Source organism: Rutilus rutilus (assembly GCF_951802725.1).
Source record: "Rutilus rutilus genome assembly, chromosome: 25".
Lineage (NCBI taxonomy): Eukaryota > Metazoa > Chordata > Actinopteri > Cypriniformes > Leuciscidae > Rutilus > Rutilus rutilus.
Window position 1 is genome coordinate 26,972,932 of NC_140229.1, and position 19,165 is coordinate 26,992,096.

General features: G+C 41.6%; 1 protein-coding gene across 3 annotated transcripts in view; it reads left to right on the forward strand.

The window, feature by feature from the left end:
- psd3l (pleckstrin and Sec7 domain containing 3, like) overlaps window positions 1-19,165 on the forward strand; it is a 126,458-nt gene that overhangs the window by 25,830 nt on the left and 81,463 nt on the right. For all 3 annotated transcript variants that reach the window (XM_084401477.1, XM_084401478.1, XM_084401479.1), the window contains exons 3-4: window positions 940-1,696; window positions 5,400-5,789. In XM_084401477.1, coding sequence (XP_084257603.1) covers window positions 940-1,696; window positions 5,400-5,789 — 1,147 coding nt within the window. The remainder of the gene's footprint in view (window positions 1-939; window positions 1,697-5,399; window positions 5,790-19,165) is intronic.

The following is a 19,165-nucleotide window of genomic DNA, read 5'->3' on the forward strand; positions in this document are numbered from 1 at the left end:
AGTTGAAAAATGACCTATAATACATATATACAAGTCTTTTTTGTGACATTGGGTTGCACAGTTTTCATTTAGGACACTTTTTTTTCATACACGCACACACATATACAAATGCATGCATACATAGGCACGCACACGCACACATACACATGCACACCCCACATGCTAAGATACGTGAAAGAGTAACGGCCATCCGCCTCTCAAGTTTCATAAAAAATCATCCCAATCCCCTCTTCTGCTGTCTAACACTTCATTCGCCATGTATTTGTTCGTTTCTTTTATTATTTTATGCAATCCAAAACACTCTTAACACTCTGCCGCACGTCATATCTCTCTGTTCAAATCCTTCCTTCCCGCTCTGCCAGAAAGCTGCAGTCATTTGCTGACGGAAAGCATGAAATTACCGTAATAAGCCATATATTGCACATTGCACATCCGAAAAGCACATGTTGTCTACTGTCAGGGTCGAATGGTTTTGATAGTGCAAACGGTTGAAGAGTTACAGTAAAATTAAGCTTGCTGGTATGTGTCGGCGACGACACAGACGGTTTAAAAGGGTTAATAAATGAAATATGTTTGTCTGTCAAAATAGAATAATTTGGTAAAACCAACATGCAGATTTTCAAAGTCAACAAGTCTCTTTAAATGGCAAATAATTGTACCTTTTTATGATAAGAAAAGGTTTGTTCAGTTTAAAAAAAAATATATAATGTGGTGCAACTCCCTAAAACCTTTTATACATGTAATAATGCATTATATTTGTAAAAAAAACAAAAACAACAACAACATTTTGAATAAATATATCAGATTTTTCGTTTAATTAAAGATTAAATCCTGGGGTAATTTTAATTTTTGGGTGAACTATCCCTTTAACTATTTTACAGCACTCGATCTGTGAGTCAACACCTACTGATCTCTATTCTGTTGTGTTTTCTCAAACAGTGACCTCTCCAACCCAAGCGAACCAGGAAAGCGGCTCAGATCTCGAGGACGATGACATTGACCAGACGTCCCTCTTCCAGGAGATTGACCGTGAGCTGTCGAAGCTGTTGAGTGGCCTGAGCGCTCGCAGTCAGCATGCCTCGGCCCAACAGGACTCGACGCCAGGAGACGCGCCCGCCTCACCCATGATCCCCTGCAGCGGACACAGCCCAAGCCCGACGCCAGCCCTGGACATGGCCAAGCAGGGCCTGGACCTTCAGAACGGCCCGTCTGAGCTCGCGGGAGACTCTCTGCTGTTCGACTCGTGGTGTGAGGCGCTCATCAAGGACCCCAGCTCCGTCTTGGCGGCCGCCAGCGAGATAAGCTGCTTCACACGGGACCCCAGGACTGCAGCGCCCAGCCAGAATAACCCCCACGCCAGCCCGACTCCAGCTGCAGAAAACAGTGGGAAGGAGACGGAGTGCAAGAGGGCAGGAGCAGAAGAACTCGGGGACGAGTCTCTAGAGGAATCCAACAAAATCCTGGCCGAGATCCCGGGCATATTCAGCGGCTTTCTGGAAGGGGGCAAACTGCGGGACAAGCCGCCGAAGAAGCTGCGGTTTGTGGAGAGCAGGGCAGAGGGTGTAGCGAACGGAGACGTGCAGAACTGCAGTGTGAAAGAGGAAGTGAGTCGGGACACGCAGATCTCAGACGCCACAGGAGCGGCTCAGGGGCGAGAGCTCGAGCACACTCACACAGGACACAACGCCTCTGACAGGTACAGTGCCTCTTCATCACAGTCCTTCACTTGCCTAAAGGCAGATTTAACTTTTCATTTTTAAATTAATTTTTAAATGAACACAGCATTTTTCATAGACAGCATCTTATCTGATGAAGTGAAACGCTCTGCATGGGCTGTTACTGTGATGTTAGTTTTAAACTGAAAAATGTGGATATTTATAATGTGCATTTTTCTTGACTTGTTTGCTGACTTTAAATGATTATTTCACTGATTGTCACAATGCATTTCGGTATTGCCACAATCTAGAAGGCAGTATAGTTTTGCTGTCAACCTTTAGGAGTATAGCCGTCAGGTCTGGAGCACATGTGTGTGTGTATATATTTATGTTTATAGTCCACTTTAGACCATCTACTCTCCACCTAATGAGTAAACATGATGGGAAGAGCTCTAGCCAGACGGGATTTAAACTTGAGACTGGAGACACAAGTTTGGTTCGGTTCTTCTTATGAAGAAAGGTGCTCTTAAACCCCACTTACGCACTTTTTACAAAGATTCTGACAGTCACTAATGTTTTCTTATCTTGGATTTGTTCTTATTCTAAGAACAAAATCTACGCACACTCAAGAGCACTCTTACACACATATGAGTGATGACCGTTTGCTCCAAATAATTGGTTACTGCATTTTATTTAATTCTACAGTCGTTTGTGATGGAAATTTAACATTTAGATGTGTTCTTTTACATTTAGACGTGTTCTTTTACATTTAGACGTGTTCTTTTACTTTTAGACGTGTACAACTTGTATTAACATCTTTTACTTTATTTTTACTCATAAGCATTTAAAGAAATATAATCATATAAGCTTGCAGGAACAAAATGTTTTGGGTAGCAAAGAGACTATGAGTACTCAAGTGACCTTTTGTACTTCAAATGTCCTATTGTTGGACTTCAAGTGTGAAAAGTATGTGCGCAGCTTTGATAGAAATAGAGATAAGCAAAATGTGTGAAAAAGCTGTGTCTTACAATGATAGTATTTTGTTGTAATGTATTTCTGATCATTTGTTGAAAAAAAAAAAATCATAGTATGCATAGAAACACTAACACTGCAATTTACATCAGCAATTAAGCTGATTAAATCAAATATTATGCCTCGTTTGGCATTTACCTGTTGCAGTAGAATTTCTATTTCAGAGTTACTGAAGGTCTTTTTGGGTCTGGTGATCGGTGGACCACCGCCGTCTGTGCGTCTTTTGGACATTCTCCAACTTTTCTTGCACACGGTCCTGAAGTGTCATGTCCTTATATGGGAATTTGTGGGGCGTTTTCTTATGCTAATTAGGAACAACTGGCACGCGCTTTCAATTACGAAGACGTGGGATTCATCAATCCTAAGAGCACAGGTGCGAACAATTCTGTTGTTTAAGAGCATGTCATGAATCCGACGTAGACTTTTCTTAGGAAGTTTATCAAGTACAAAGTTTAAAAAATTCTTAGGAAGATATTGGTGAATGAGGCCCAATGTTCTCTCACCATTCCTGATTTCTAACACACACTCACTGTGTTCGGATGGGATCAGAGCAGAAACTAAAGCTGATGCTCTCCGTGTTTTTCCATCAGTTCATATGTAAATTGCGTGAACAGGGCCATAGAGAGACACGCCTGCACTTTACACAATACAGAGTTCAAGCGCCCTGTTCATCAGCTCATCTACTTACTGTATACAGTCAGTTCTCTATGGCTTTCACTTCCTTTATTCTTTCTGCTTGGTGTTCGTACGAACTGATCGAGCACAATAGAGGAAGCGCTGTTCGCTTTCAGCTGCTAAGAGGAACCAGGCTTGTGGCTTTCTAATGGAATTGGGCATTTGTAACTTCCTGTGGGCGGCTCTCATGAATTTCTCTAGAACATAAACAGATCATAAATAATATCTTGCATAAAGTTGCATTGTCATGGCAATTAACACATTTGTTGTACGACCTTAAAGGGGTCCTTTAATGGTACATGCACTTTTACAAGTTGATTGTACTGAAATGTGTGTTGGCAGTGCCTGTACACAACCATCATAAAGTGATAAAAATCCATCCAGTGTTTTTTTTTCAATCTCCTTATATGTTTTCCCCCGTCTCAAATCAAGCCGTTCGATTTTATGACATCACAAAATCGACGCCCCTCCCACGATTGTTGATTGACAGCAGCGTTTCAACACAGACCCGCCCTCACTTGCTCGTGAGCTGTCTGTCATCATAGTCCGCGCAACAGCAATGCTTTCATGTTTGCGCGAATCATTTCAGCAGACTGCTTTATAAACGAGAACATTGAAAAAGGTATTAGTGTTGTTTATGTGCCTAATAACGATCATAGTCTCACAGACTGGTTATTTTTTAAACAGATCAGTAAAATGTTAGTGCTTCAGCCCTGACAGTTGTACCTAACACTGCATAGATACCGTTATGCATCACTGACAAGCCTACATTTACCGGAAAAAAGTTTTTCATGAACATTAGCTGTAACATCAATCTGTCAATGAACTAACGTATACATCAGTAAACACATAGCGTTCGTATCTCACTACTCTACCCTGCCAGTACACACAAAGATAGATCAAAGTGACATTACGTTAACCAACCATTCAGAAACGTCCTGTTTTCCAACTCCAGTTCAAATTGATACGGTTGCACAGTGTCCTCAGAGACTCCCGCTGCCATTCTTCAAAATATAACGTTACCCTCAACTGTTGTCAAGGCAACACTCCACCTGTGTTGTTGTGGCAAAACGCCCCACAGAACAGAGGGGCGGGGTCAGCAGAGCTCATTATCATTTAAAGACACATGCACTTATACGGCGTGCTTAAAACAGAGCTGTTCTTGACCAGGTAAAATTAGTGTTTTCTTACAATACTAATGAGAATTTTTAATTAAAGTATATTACAAACTTTTAATTTAGACCCTAAAGAATCATATTAGCTTGTACAAAAATGGCATTATATGACCCCTTTAAATTATGTGGATTTGCATAATAATCATTGGTAACACTTTACAATAAGGTTCATTAGTTAACATTAGTTAATGCATGAACTAACAATGAGCAATACATTTGTTACAGTATTTATTCATCTTTGTTAATGTTAGTTAATAAAAATACAGCTGTTCATTGTTTGTTCATGTTAGTTCACTGTGCATTGACTAATGTTAACAAATTAATTTAAATGTTGAAATTAATATGAACTAAGATTAATAAATGCCGTAGAAGTAGTGTTTATTCTTAGTTCATGTTAAGGTAGTTAACTAATGTTCATTAATGAACCTTATGGTAAAGTGTTACCAAATTGGTAAAATAATACTGTATTTCAGAAATAAGATGCATAAATGCTTTATGGAAATGATAGTTTGAGAAGAAATGTCCTTAATTTGAGAAGAAATGAGAAATGAGAAGAAATGTCCTTAATTTATGAACTATGCTTCTAAAAGGCTTTATTCTTTTTTTTTTATGCAAATGTAATTCGATTCATGCTTTTCATTCTGGGGTGAGATGTGACCCTCCCTGTTTTTGTGAAATTCACTCGCTGCCAGATTAGCATATGTCATAGCATACGCTTGAGTTTTACCCATCATGAATTCTCTAACAAGGGCTTACTCCTCAAGTAGGTGTGTATGTCACAAAGCCAACTTCTGTTTAGGTGTTCCTGTTTCCTCTCGCCCTGTGTGCTGAGCTGTTATTGAGCTGTGTTTGTGTGTTTCAGGAGTCCTGAAGGTGAGAGTGACTCCACAGATGTCTTCAGCTGCCGGTTCGAGAGCATCCTGGAGTCTGAGCGTCTGGGGGCGACTCTCTATAGCAGCATGGACTCGCTGGACACCCTCTCCACTCCTAAACCTGAACCTGAACCTGAACCTGAACCCCGTTCCCAGACCGCCCCGGAGCCCTCCTTCGCCCTCGACATCCCCCTCACTCCAATGATCCAGCAGCGGCTGAAGGACAGAAGCCTTTTCCTGGCGCCCCCGGACCCGAGCTCGGACACTGAGGTGCTGAGCGTCTCGAAGCCGGGCGGGGGGGCGGCGCTGGAGGTCACCTCGTCGTTCCTCTCCACAGCGAACGGTGGAAACCACAGAGACTGGCTGACGGGCTGTTTAAGGTAAGAACACACAGTTCACTTCAGAAAAACGCTGCAAGGATGGACAGCAACTCTTTTTGACTTTGACATGGTTGCAAAAATCTTTTTTTAGCACTGGGCATAGTCTGATTAAAACACTCAAAGATGAAACGCTTACTAAACTTAAGTTTTGCAGCTCCGTTCTCACTCAACGTCACTCTCACCCCAAAACTCCCAGCATGCAGAGAGAGAAAGAGAGAGAGAGAGAGAGAGCGAGAGAGGATTAACACACTTTAACAACAATTATAAACAATTCATCTTCATAAACTGTACATAAGACATGGTTTATCCCCCAAATTTCCATAAAAGGTTGTAAACGCCCAACCAATTTGTAATACGAGACGAGAACCCACTAGGCCCAAAAACACATTGGATTTACTGCACCTTGTCCTGATATCTTATTTTTCCTAGTTTTCCAAATGGCTAATTTTGCATTACCAAATAAGAAAGTAAGTAAAACCAAGACAACTTTGGACCAAAGATAAACAACTGAAAAGAAAAAGTTTCACCCAAAGATGTAACCCACTCTGTTAACGGGGAAAACAAATCCATCAACCTTGTACATTGCATAAACAAATGAAAAACAGATTCAGTCTCTACACAAAAAGGACAACCCACACTAACTCTAGGATCAAGATGCACCACATGTCTGTTTGTAGCTGTAGATCCGTGTACAATCCTCCACTGGAGGGCACCAGTCCGCTGGTCGATCGGACGTTTGTACAGGATACGCCAACTACCTTTAGGGGAAGAGTCAGTAACAGAAACGTCTGTCCATTTCGTTGAAAGAACCCCAGTCAAAGAATGTAAATTAGACACCTTTACACAGGTGACATAAAGGGCTTTCTTTCCCACTGACTCAAACCCATCCATTTGTGGAGTTCTGAATGACAGTAGACCTTTGCTCTGTTCCTGCCAGTTCCCCACCGCAGCTCTTACAGTCAGAGAGGGGAAACAATACTCACATCCACTTCTCCATTCATCTATTATAGCTGGATTGTCCAGGAAAGAACGATAGTTAAAATCCAGTTCTCCAATCACCTCTGTGGTGAGCTTTTGTAATATTCGTGTTGACTTAGCTCCAGCTTTCTTGCCCAAGGTTTCCAAACTGGTGCGTAGTAAATGCCCCAGCTTTGTGCACCCAGCAGACAGTAGATGGGCACGCAGGAAGGCTGAGGATAGAAGTCTCGAAGGCAGGAAAGAGTTAAGAAACAATGGCTCCTCCAACAGCCACATCCACGCAGGTACTTCAGGTGATCTTGAAAAGGCAAAAACTTTCCAGGCTTCCAGAACAGATTTGTAGAAAGGAGTCGGATCTCTTCTAGCTTCATCAGAAACAAATGCTTGTCAAGTCCCATTCCACCAGCTCTTCTCAAAAGTGCCACTGCGGTGTCAAACCAAGCGCTATCATTGTTGTATAATAGTCTCTGGGCAGCTTGTAAACGAAATGTCATTATCCTGGATCTGATATCCACCAAACTGTGGCCTCCTCCTTGTATCGGAAGAAACAGTACATGTTGCCCGGACCAGAAAAAGGTCACCAACTTTCTTTGTACTTCTTGCACTAGTCCAGCCGGTGGTTGTAACACATTAAATCTGTGCCACAATGTGGAAGCAACCAAGTGATTGACAATCAAGACTCTCCCCCTGTAGGATAGTTAGGGTAGCAGCCAAGTCCAGCGAGACAAACGGGTGCATACTTTCTCCATTACACCCTCCCAATTTAACTTCTGAAAATAAATAGATAAAACCAAAATAAACTCCCAAGATTTTTAACCCTTCTTTGCCCCAATTAAGCTTTCCTGGCAGTGATGGCAAACAATGTAGAGTATCTTGACCTGGCCAAAAAGCCTCACTTTTGTCCCAATTTACTTTTGCTGATGAAGCCTTCTCATATAAATGTGATATCAGTAATAATCTTGCCCACCGCTAACCAACACAGTCACATCATCAGCATAAGCAGGAATAGAGACATTTGCATTCTGAATCACATTTGGTATTGAAAACCCACGTAAAGTGTTTCTTAAATTAAAAAGTAGAGGTACAATGGCAATACTGTACAGCAAACCAGACAACGGACAGCCTTGCCGTATTCCTCTTTACACAGAAATTGGTTTACTCAAACCGCCCCCAACTTTTACCATACATGAAGCGCCAGCATAAAGGAGTTGTATCCAATTTTAAAAAACCCAAACCCAAAAACTTTTAAGTAAGTTGAATAAATAATTGTGATCTACCCGATCAAAAGCTTTTTCCTGATCTAGGGCAACTAATCCAACTCCTAAATCAAATGTTTTACAAATGTCTAAAATGTCTCGTACTAAAAACAAATTATCCATTATTGACCTATTTGGTATGCAATATGTCTGATCTTTATGCACTATTGTATGTACATATTTCTTTAACCTGTTAGCAAGACATTTTGACAAGATCTTATATTCCGTGGTCAATAAGGCAACAGGCCTCCAGTTCTTTAACAACGACAGATCTCCCTTTTTAGGAAGCAAAGAAAGAACAGCACGGGGACATGTGACAGGCAGAAATCCATCTTTGTAACATTCACAGAAAACCTCATAGAGATCAACACCAAGAAGGTCCCAAAAGTGTTTGTAAAACTCTGATGTCAACCCATCAACACCAGGGGAACGCCCGAGCTGAGCTGTGTGGCAGCAGATGACAGTTCCTCAAGGGTTAAAAAAGAGTCCGAGGTAGTCTTTGAATCAGAGTCCAATTTAGGAAGACCTTGAACAGCTGTTCAGCACAGTCCAATTCACAGTGTTCTGCAGTATATAACCAGGAATAAAAGTCCACTGCATGATGACACATTTCTGCAGTGTTAGTGGTGACCCTTCCATCGGGCAGACCGAGGCAGGCCGTTTGTTTGTGCTGTGCTACTGAGCGGTCCGAGTTAAAGAAACATGCACTTGGGGCATCCATCTCATTTACTGCAATAAAACGAGACCTCACCAAGGCTCCTTTCACCCTCTCATTTAAAAAGGACCCCAACTCACTCTTTTTTTGTTGTAAACAGTGAGACAAACCAGGATCATGTCTATCCAACATGAATCTATAGATCTTTCAAGAGTTTGAATAGCTTTTTTTGTTGTCATATTTGTGGAATTAACTGTATATTGCTGACAAAACATTTGTATTTGTGTTTTTCCAATTTCCCACCATCGTCTTCAGTTTTGTTTTTTTCCAACATTCCCAGAAAACTTAGAAATTAACATCTTGTAATAACTTGGCATTAAAGTGCCAAGGCATTAAGATTTCCTTGAAGACAAAACTAATGACACAAAAACCATATGATGATCTGAAAACCCCACTGGTAAAATTGAGCACTCAATGACCCGATTACTAGAACATTTAGATATATAAATTCTGTTCAAACGGGCAGCACCCACTCTATTATCAGATACTTTTACCCAAGTATATTGTCTAGCAGTATTATGTTTAATCCTCCACATATCTAATAGTTCAGCTTCTTTTACTGTTTTAGACAGGCAAATGGAAGATTTCGATCAATGGTACAATTTTCTGTGCAATTCCAGTTTCCCCCAATTATCACATTGTCATTATTGTGACACTGTTTCAATATTCCACTTAAAATCTTAAAAAAACGTCCCACATTCGGTACATACACATTTATGAAAAAGAAAACCTTCACTTTCAGCCTTCACTACAACAAGACAACCTTGCATAACTTCTTCAGAGCTTAAAAGATTAACTCTAGTTTCCGTAGAGAAAAGAATCGCCACACCTGCACTAAGATTTGTCCCATGACTAAGGACTAAGGGGTTGCCCCTTCCAGGACATTTTCCAGTCGGCTTCATTATCTACATCACTGTGAGTTTCCTGAAGCAATACAACATTCAGTCTTCTTAGCTGTATGCTTTCCAATAACAAATCACGTTTATGTCTATCCCTCCCACCGTTAACATTAATGGAGGCCACCCTTAAAATATCCATACATGTATTTAAGAGGAGGAAAGACAGACATAACAGAAAAAGAAAGAAAGAGAGGAAACCCATGTGATGCATTTCTGATCAGTTTTTCAAGAACTTTTTTCCCCCTGCGCTCAGCTGACTGTATCGGCACCTCAGGCGCTGGCTCAGAGATGACGCACGTTACTGGGCCAGTATCTGTAACCCAGAAGGACCTGGGATTTCACTGTCAACAAATTATTCTGAGGTGATCATGGCATCAACACTTTGTTTCGCTGCTCTTTGCTCCTTATGTGGACACGCAATCCGCTTATGTCACCACAGTCAAAACATCTCAAGTTACCAGTAGTTGCATAAACCATATATGATCTCCCTTCATGCTTTACACGGAAAGAAACATCCAATGTATGTTCTGGAGAGTCCAAAAACATGTACAGTTGTCTTCTAAAAGACTGAACCTGTTTTGAAGTGGGATGTTTACAACCTCAAGAGATCGTTCTGAACTCGCTAGCAAACTCACCGAATCTCAGTAATTCACGTTCCTACGCCTCATTATGAAATGAAGGGCGGAATATTTTAGATAATGATTTTACTGGAAGGTGCATAAAGCGGAGTAACCTGCTCAAGATTGTCACGTATGACAATACCATTTTCAATCAACCTGCTAGCTGTGTTTTTCTCTTTTACAAACACAACAACCGCTTTGTTCATTCGGGAGGCAAAAATAATACTTTCAAACCCTACCTCACCTCCCAGTGCCACGAGAACGTCCTCCACCATAACACCGTCGTCAGGCCGCACACCATGCTGCAAAGATAGAGATGCCGTCTCTCAAAGATTAAACACTTACAAAAAACCTGTCAGAACATGCAAAAGAGAAAAAAGTGAAAAGAAAAAGAAAAAAACAAGAAAAAGTTTTGCAGCTCAGTTCTCACTCAGCGTCACTCTCACCCCAAAACTCCCAGCATGCAGAGAGAGAGAGAGAGAGAGAGAGATGATTATATGGCGCCCTCTGGTGAAAAGTCTTATCAACTGCACTTAGTCCCCCTGTAGTCAATAATTTTATCCCTTAAAACTCATCTTTGATCACCAAAATTACATATTTAAGTGTTTTTTTCTTGAAAATTTTTTTCTTAATGCCTTAAAATATCTTGTATGTAACTCGACACCCTTGCCTCATTTAGTATACGCGGTTCTATGAATATGCAAATGAGCCCCGCCTCCACTCACTCACTCAGCTCAGAGATACGATCACACGTTGATCTGATTGGTTACAAGGCAGTTTGTGCCGTCAGAAACACCAGCGATTTCAAAGCGTGTGTTTGAGACTGTCTTTGGTTCACTGCAGTTTTAAGGAGAAAACACTCAGCAATGGTGTCGACTTATGAACTTACACATGGTTTGTCTTAAAGCACATTAAAAACACCACATAGACACATAAACTACATTAAAAGCTTGATTTTCACCACAGGGGGACTTTTAACTAAAACCATCAAACACCTTTGTCACTTTAGATAAAATAACTTATATTTTTATAAATGTATATATAACTTATATCATTTCAGCTAGTTTCCTGGGCAGCATTTCTAATTTCCATTTAGTTTAACTTGATGTACTAAAATAACTAAAACTAAAACAGCGAAATTTAAAAGCTTTTAAAAAAAAAAACTTTAAACATATTTTATTTCAGCTAGATGTGAAGGAATTTTTTTTATAATAGAAATAAAGATTATTATTATTATACTATATACATAAATTTAAAAAAAAATTCTAATAAAAAGAAATACCAAAACAGAATTACTTAATCTTTCAAATTAAAATTAAAATGGAAAGTTTACCAGTAAAACCTAATTCAAAATATTAATAAAACTATACTAATCTCACTGATACTAAAATCATTTTCAGAAAGTCTTTTTTCAAGATAACTGTAATCCATAAATAAGAGCTGATAAGTTAATGAGTTGTTTTGTGTGCTTGTCTGAAAGACATCAGACTCTAGTACGTCACAACAGTGTTATAGTTATTATACAGGGTTCCTACGCAGTTTGGAAAAGTATGAAATTTCCAGGTCTGGAAAAGTATGAAAATATTTGTGTTTCCAGACTGTTTCCCCTATTCAGTTTTCTAAAATATAAAATTAAGAATAAATTGATCATACAAGCAGAGTGATTTTATGGCAAAAGTTTAGTGATTGTTTAGTCGAACATTAATATGGAAATCAAGGCGCACGTCTTCATTATGCAAAACTGCTTGTCTTACCCATAACCTTCACAAAAATAATATTTACTCAAATGCCACTCAAACCAGCAACAGATAAAGGAGCAAACAATCATTTAATTCAGACCGTACTTTGTTGTTTGGTGATCGTGCAACATCAAACCAATGATTGTACTATATATCAAATATAATGCTGTATGAACCATTTATGTTAAATATTGTCTGAAAAATCGCTTGGAAATTTGAGTCTGGAAAAGTAAGGAATTTTTTTTTAATGAAAATGGGAACGCTGATTGTATGGCATCACAAAGGTCAGATAAAGTAAAGCAAATAAAAATACATAAATATATAATAATGAAAATTATATTTTATAAAATTGAAAATTATAAAAATGAAAAAGAAAAGAAAAGCCATGAGTAGTGCATTACAGTGATAAGGCTGATTCCCACAAATCAAAATGATCAGATGAGCCGAGTACGCAAACCCATAGACCTGTCCTGATCGGCTTTTGTGATTGATCGTATTGTTCACGTATGTTAAGTGCTTGCCGCTGGAAATGGCCTGTTAGCAGCACTGACTGGAAGCGCTGTAGAGCATCATCTCAGGCTGGAGCATCAGTGCTCATTTTACAGTGTCGTCAAGCGGGGCTCATCCAATCCCAGTGTCACAGTCAGAGCTAAATGATTTATAACATCATTACATATGACCTTATTTGACTTTCATTACATTACAAATACGTTTATTGATCTTTTCTTACTATGATCTTTTTAAAAGCCACCATTTGCAACTATTGCTTAAATGACTTCCATTAATTCCATTATAAAATCAACTGTATTAATAATTTGTCCTATTTAAAACTGGAACAGAAACCCAGTAGATAAACTCATTTCTGATTTTGCTGATGTCGATAGTATCATATTTATTTTTAGAGGTGTTCTTTCCTGTTTCAGTACACTTTCATTATTTCATATTTATCGTGACTGAAGCTCATGTTATACAGTGACTGCTTGTGCTTCCTCTATGGTCATACACACACTGCAAAGTGACTCGCATTTGAAAAGATACGGGAGTAAACTCACGTGTGTGTGGTAATCAAAGCAGCATTTTCAAGCCTTGTGGATGCAAAGAACAAACCAGAGATGCATTTCATGTCCAATATGATTATTAAACCTCTGATGACAGAGCCAGTGTATTATGTTTATAAGGGTTTTAAAGCTTTTTAATGCCAAGGACCCTTCAGGAGGGACTTTTCATAAAATATAAAGCAGCTACTGTATGCACAATTTATTTGATCAAAAATACAGTGAAAACAGTAATATTGTGAAATAGTATTACAATTTAAACCAGCTGTTTTCTATGTGAATATATATAGTAAAGTGTAATTTATTGCTGTGATCAAAGCTGAATTTTCAGCATCATTACTCTTCAGTCTTCAGTGTCACATGATCCTTCAGAAATCACTCTAATATAATGATTTGATGATCAAGAAACATTTCTGATTATTATTATCAATGTTGAAAACAGTTATGCTGCTTCATATTTTTGTGGAAACAGTGTTACATTTATTTTTCAGTATTCTTTGAAGAATAGAAATTTCAAAAGTGCAGCGTTTATTTGAAATGGAAATCTTTTGTAACGTTATAAATGTCTTTACTGTCACTTTTGTCACTTTTTGACAATTTAATGTGGCTGTTACTGTTAAAGGTGCAGTAAACAATTTCTGTTGAAAATGGATTGAACTGAGTAGCACAATACACTTGTAGGGGGTGTGTCCACTCATTATGGGGGAGGAGAGAGCATGAGTCAATCAGCAGTAGGGGGCGTGTCCACTCATTATGGGGGAGGAGAGAGCATGAGTCAATCAGCAGTAGGGGGCGTGTCCACTCATTATGGGGGAGGAGAGAGCATGAGTCAATCAGCAGTAGGGGGCGTGTCCACTCATTATGGGGGAGGAGAGAGCATGAGTCAATCAGCAGTAGGGGGCGTGTCCACTCATTATGGGGGAGGAGAGAGCATGAGTCAATCAGCAGTAGGGGGCGTGTCCACTCATGATGGGGGAGGTGAGAGAGTGAGCCAATCAGCAGTAGGTGGCTTGTCCACTCATGATAGGGGAGGTGAGAGAGTGAGCCAATCAGCAGTAGGGGGCGTGTCCACTCATTATGGGGGAGGTGAGAGAGTGAGCCAATCAGCAGTAGGGGGCGTGTCCACTCATTATGGGGGAGGTGAGAGAGTGAGCCAATCAGCAGTAGGGGGCGTGTCCACTCATGATGGGGGAGGTGAGAGAGTGAGCCAATCAGCAGTAGGGGGTGTGTCCACTCATAATGGAGGAGGAGAGAGAGTGAGCCAATCAGCAGTAGGGGGTGTGTCCACTCATGATGGAGGAGGAGAGAGAGTGAGCCAATCAGCAGTAGGGAGTGTGTCCACTCATGATGGAGGAGGTGAGAGAGTGAGCCAATCAGCAGTAGGGGGTGTGTCCACTCATGATGGAGGAGGAGAGAGAGTGAGCCAATCAGCAGTAGGGGGTGTGTCCACTCATGATGGAGGAGAGTGAGCCAATCAGCAGTAGGGGGTGTGTCCACTCATGATGGAGGAGAGTGAGCCAATCAGCAGTAGGGGGCGTGTCCACTCATGATGGGGGAGGAGAGTGAGCCAATCAGCAGCAGGGGGCGTGCCCACTCATGATGGGGAAGGAGAGAGAGTGAGCAAGAGGGAGATTTGAAGAAAGACCATAGAAAGAGAGATGGCTGAGAGACATTACAAAAGAGAAAAGCTCAGAGGAATATCACTGGAAATAAACGGTTATGATCAGGCAAGAGCTTTAGGATCCGCGTTAATACTAGAAAAGCTGTCCAGCGCTGGAGAGAGCTCAGCGGGAAGGCCTGATAACGGACACTAGTGTTCTTTCTACTCCATACGTGAGTAACAGTGGTTTTGCTTTGTTTTACAGAACCAAGATGTGCTGTTGTTGTAATGTTAGCTCTAGTAACAGGACAGTTTGAGTGTCATTGTTTGTCTGGAGCTGCTGGTGACTAACAACAAACTCTTGCTTATATACTGTTGTGTACTGTATGTTCATTTTTTGTTCTTCCTTGTCGTTCATTAGTCATCTTTGCTTTATATTTCACCAAGCATTATCTTGCTTGGCTTCAGAAAGACATTCACTCTTGCATTGCGGAGCAGTGAAGGGAGGGGTGTGTTTGTTTGGGTCGATTTCAAACATCATCAGTGTTTCTCAGAAACTGCTCACTGCACCTTTAAGATGTTGCTTTTAAACATCTCTCCACCCTGAGACCACAGGGCTAATGGGAAACGATGGAGTTCAGAGGAGTGAGTCAAGACACAAACACCTGTTACGGGATTTAAAGAAAAGCGTTTCTGAAAGAGAGTGATGTCGCTGCATAAGAAGCGATGCTCAGTCTGGCTCTGTTCACAATATGCGAATTTGAAGTGAATTCAGTTTTTGTGGATTTGGAATGAATGTTTTGTACAATGTGGTTGTGATTCCTGTATATAACCAAACTCTGTGTGTACAGAACAATATTAAACACTCGGAGGACCAGTGAGATACTGATCAGCTGAGTTTAAACTGCACAGAATTGAAGGAGCTCATGTGTTTTATGGACGAGTAAATGCAGCTTATGCACTTAATTAAACCGGCTGTTCACTGCATTCAACCTCTCATGTGGATAATTTGATGAATCAGTGCTTGTACATGGATATAATATCATTTGAAAAGCACATTTGAGACCAACATGCAGCAAGAGAAACTGAATCAGTGCTTATATATGGATATAATAAAATCTGTAAAGCACATTTGAGACCCAACATGCAGCAAGAGAACACACTGTACCAGTCTCAGTAAACATGCGTCCTCGTCAGAAATCACGCTACATTTCCTCATCATCAGACCCATCAACCCTGCTGTTATTTATAGCTCCGGCGCAGCATCAAACCGCAGGCTGCAGCCTTGTGCCCCAGAGCATGATGGATGTAAATAAAGCACACACACACACACTCACGCGTGTGTTTGGCCCAGCCCCCGGCCGGCCCGCAGATGGAGTGAGACGCCGGAGTTGAGCTGTAGTGATGAGACTCGCTCCAGTAATGAATAAGCACAAGCAGAGCGCCGTGTCCATGTAGGTCAGAGCCGAGCATCAGGAGTGTGTCCTCACACACACACACACACACGCCAGCCGACGGTCATGGGCTCCGTAGTGGCAGGCTGCTTCTCCCAGCCGGGCCTGTCCGACGCCGAGAGTGTGTCCGTCCAGTAAGTCTTGACCTTCGGCTTGCATGACAAACGCTTCTCAAACGCTGTGGCGATTCACGCGTACAGCAGCTCCCAGCGTGCGTGTGTGTGTGTGTGTGTGTGTGAGAGAGTGAGTGTGTGTGACTGCAGTGACGTCTCAGCACCAGCCCTCGTGTCTGTCCGCTGTCAATGTCCTCTACAGCTGAAAGGTTGAAGCGTTCTGTGTGTGTGTGATTCTCCCCTCCCGCTCGACTCCAGTGGGCTGATCCTGAAGCACATCATGAATGATGATAACTCTAAACACAGCTGAGGTTTAGTAATGGATGTAAAGTTGCTCGTATTGTAATTATCATTACTCATGTACTGCTGAGTCATGGAACTGCAAACCTTTACCTATTTCTGCTGTTCATTTATTGCTGGATAACTTGAAGAACTAATTAACAATTCTGTCTTGAGTGCAAATGCAGGTCATTTAATTGGGACTAAAAGCGAACAGGCTCGTGTTAGTGTAAAGGTGTGTCGGAGTCATTAGTGACATTTCAGTGAAACAAACCCTTTAAATCCTCATGCTCTTTATATTCCTCAGAACATGCGTGTTGTTCTCAGTGTGGCTGATTAAAGCCGTGATCAGCACTTCTGCCATCCTTTACGTCCACATGGCCACACACTCGGAGGTACACAGTGTGTGTGTGTGTGTGTGTGTGTGTGGGGCAGGTGCTGATGTCATGTGACGTGTCTCTCGGCAGGGTCTGGGTTTGTGCCAGTGCTGGAGGTCCCACACACACACCGGTTTCGGTTAACCACCCTTCATGTGCCTGTGGCTTGTCTGTGAGGTTTTTGTCATGACATGTATAGGCTGTTAGAGAGTGAAATGGGGTAATGTGTCTCAATGGGCCTATTTACACTGGGCCACTTGATCGGATAGCTGTGAATGGCCTCCGAAATGAATTGGAGTGAATTCTAAATTCTCTCCCCAGTGCTGATGCCGCTCTCTCTTACTGCAGATTTTGACTATAAGCTGATGCTCTCCGTGATGTGAACCTGTTAAATGTGCAAATTGCGCAGGAATTGGAGATCAGATTCATTCATGAGATAGAGTTATGTGGCCAAGCTTGAATGGGATAGTTGTAATTAGGGGGGTAACAATATATTGCAATACAAAAATGCATCAATATGTATCGTGGATAGTTTCTCACTTCCTCAGCTCCAGAATCATGAATATTGTTATTCTGGCGTCTCTACTGTCCTGAGCTTTGGGTTTCAGCACCGAGTCCAAGACTATTCATTTACACACTCAATGTAACACCAAATGTAGCATTTTAATCAACAGTACATTTTTTTTAACCTTTTATCATGTCTTGGAGTATCGCGATGATATGGTATCGTGAGTTCAGTATCGTGATCTGTGCCGTATCGTGACATGAGGATATCGCTACACCCCTAATAGCTAGTCATGTATCGTGATCGTATCGTGACATGAGGGTATCGCTACACCCCTAATAGCTAGCCATGTATCGTGATCGTATCGTGACATGAGGGTATCGCTACACCCCTAATAGCTAGCCATGTATCGTGATCGTATCGTGACATGAGGATATCGCTACACCCCTAATAGCTAGCCATGTATCGTGATCGAATCGTGACATGAGGATATCGCTACACCCCTAATAGCTAGCCATGTATCGTGATCGGATCGTGACATGAGGATATCGCTACACCCCTAATAGCTAGCCATGTATCGTGATCGTATCGTGACATGAGGATATCGCTACACCCCTAATAGCTAGCCATGTATCGTGATCGGATCGTGACATGAGGATATCGCTACACCCCTAATAGCTAGCCATGTATCGTGATCGTATCGTGACATGAGGATATCGCTACACCCCTAATAGCTAGTCATGTATCGTGATCGAATCGTGACATGAGGGTATTGCTACACCCCTAATAGCTAGCCATGTATCGTGATCGTATCGTGACATGAGGATATCGCTACACCCCTAATAGCTAGCCATGTATCGTGATCGTATCGTGACATGAGGATATCGCTACACCCCTAATAGCTAGCCATGTATCGTGATCGTATCGTGACATGAGGATATCGCTACACCCCTAATAGCTAGCCATGTATCGTGATCGTATCGTGACATGAGGATATCGCTACACCCCTAATAGCTAGCCATGTATCGTGATCGAATCGTGACATGAGGGCATCGCTACACCCCTAATAGCTAGCCATGTATCGTGATCGAATCATGAGGGTATCGCTATGGCAAATGGCAAAGTGTGTTTTTCTTTTCATCAGGCTTATGGCTGATCTGCGCTGTTGGGATTGAATGAATCAGCACACACCCTGCTAATCACCTGACCCGGGTGAGATCTGACCGGAGGAGAGATGCTGTGTGTGTGTGTTGGCTGACTCTAGCGAGTTGAAGTCATTGCTCATCAGCCTCATATTTCACCGACCTGCCCTTCTGCTCAAGGCTGAGCGTTTTACAGCCACCACCTCATCTCACGATAAAACACCACAAACAGCCTCAGATATCTGCACAGATCCTTACTGAGGTCACACACACACACACACACACACTCATGTGCTTTTACAGGGACTTCTTCTGTTAAACTCTGGGAAGGGTTCCTGTGGTAGTCTGTGTAAGAACAGGCTGTATCAGTGAGTGTGTCGTCGTCTGCTGTTATTCCGCCATTCTGTAGACGCCTGGAGAGAATCTGAGGTCAATCTTAGTGCTGCTGAAATGTGGGAGCAGCAATAGGGAAGTTGGAGAATGTTTGGAAAGGGTGGGAGGCTGACACGTGCAGGCTTTCACTTCATACTTTCAGTGCGAGGGAATGAAGAAAAACTAACTTTGCTCAGTAGTATAGATGGAGGGAGGCGCTTTCAGACCTTTATCTGGACTCCTCTGGTCTGTTGCTATTGCAGACTCTCTAA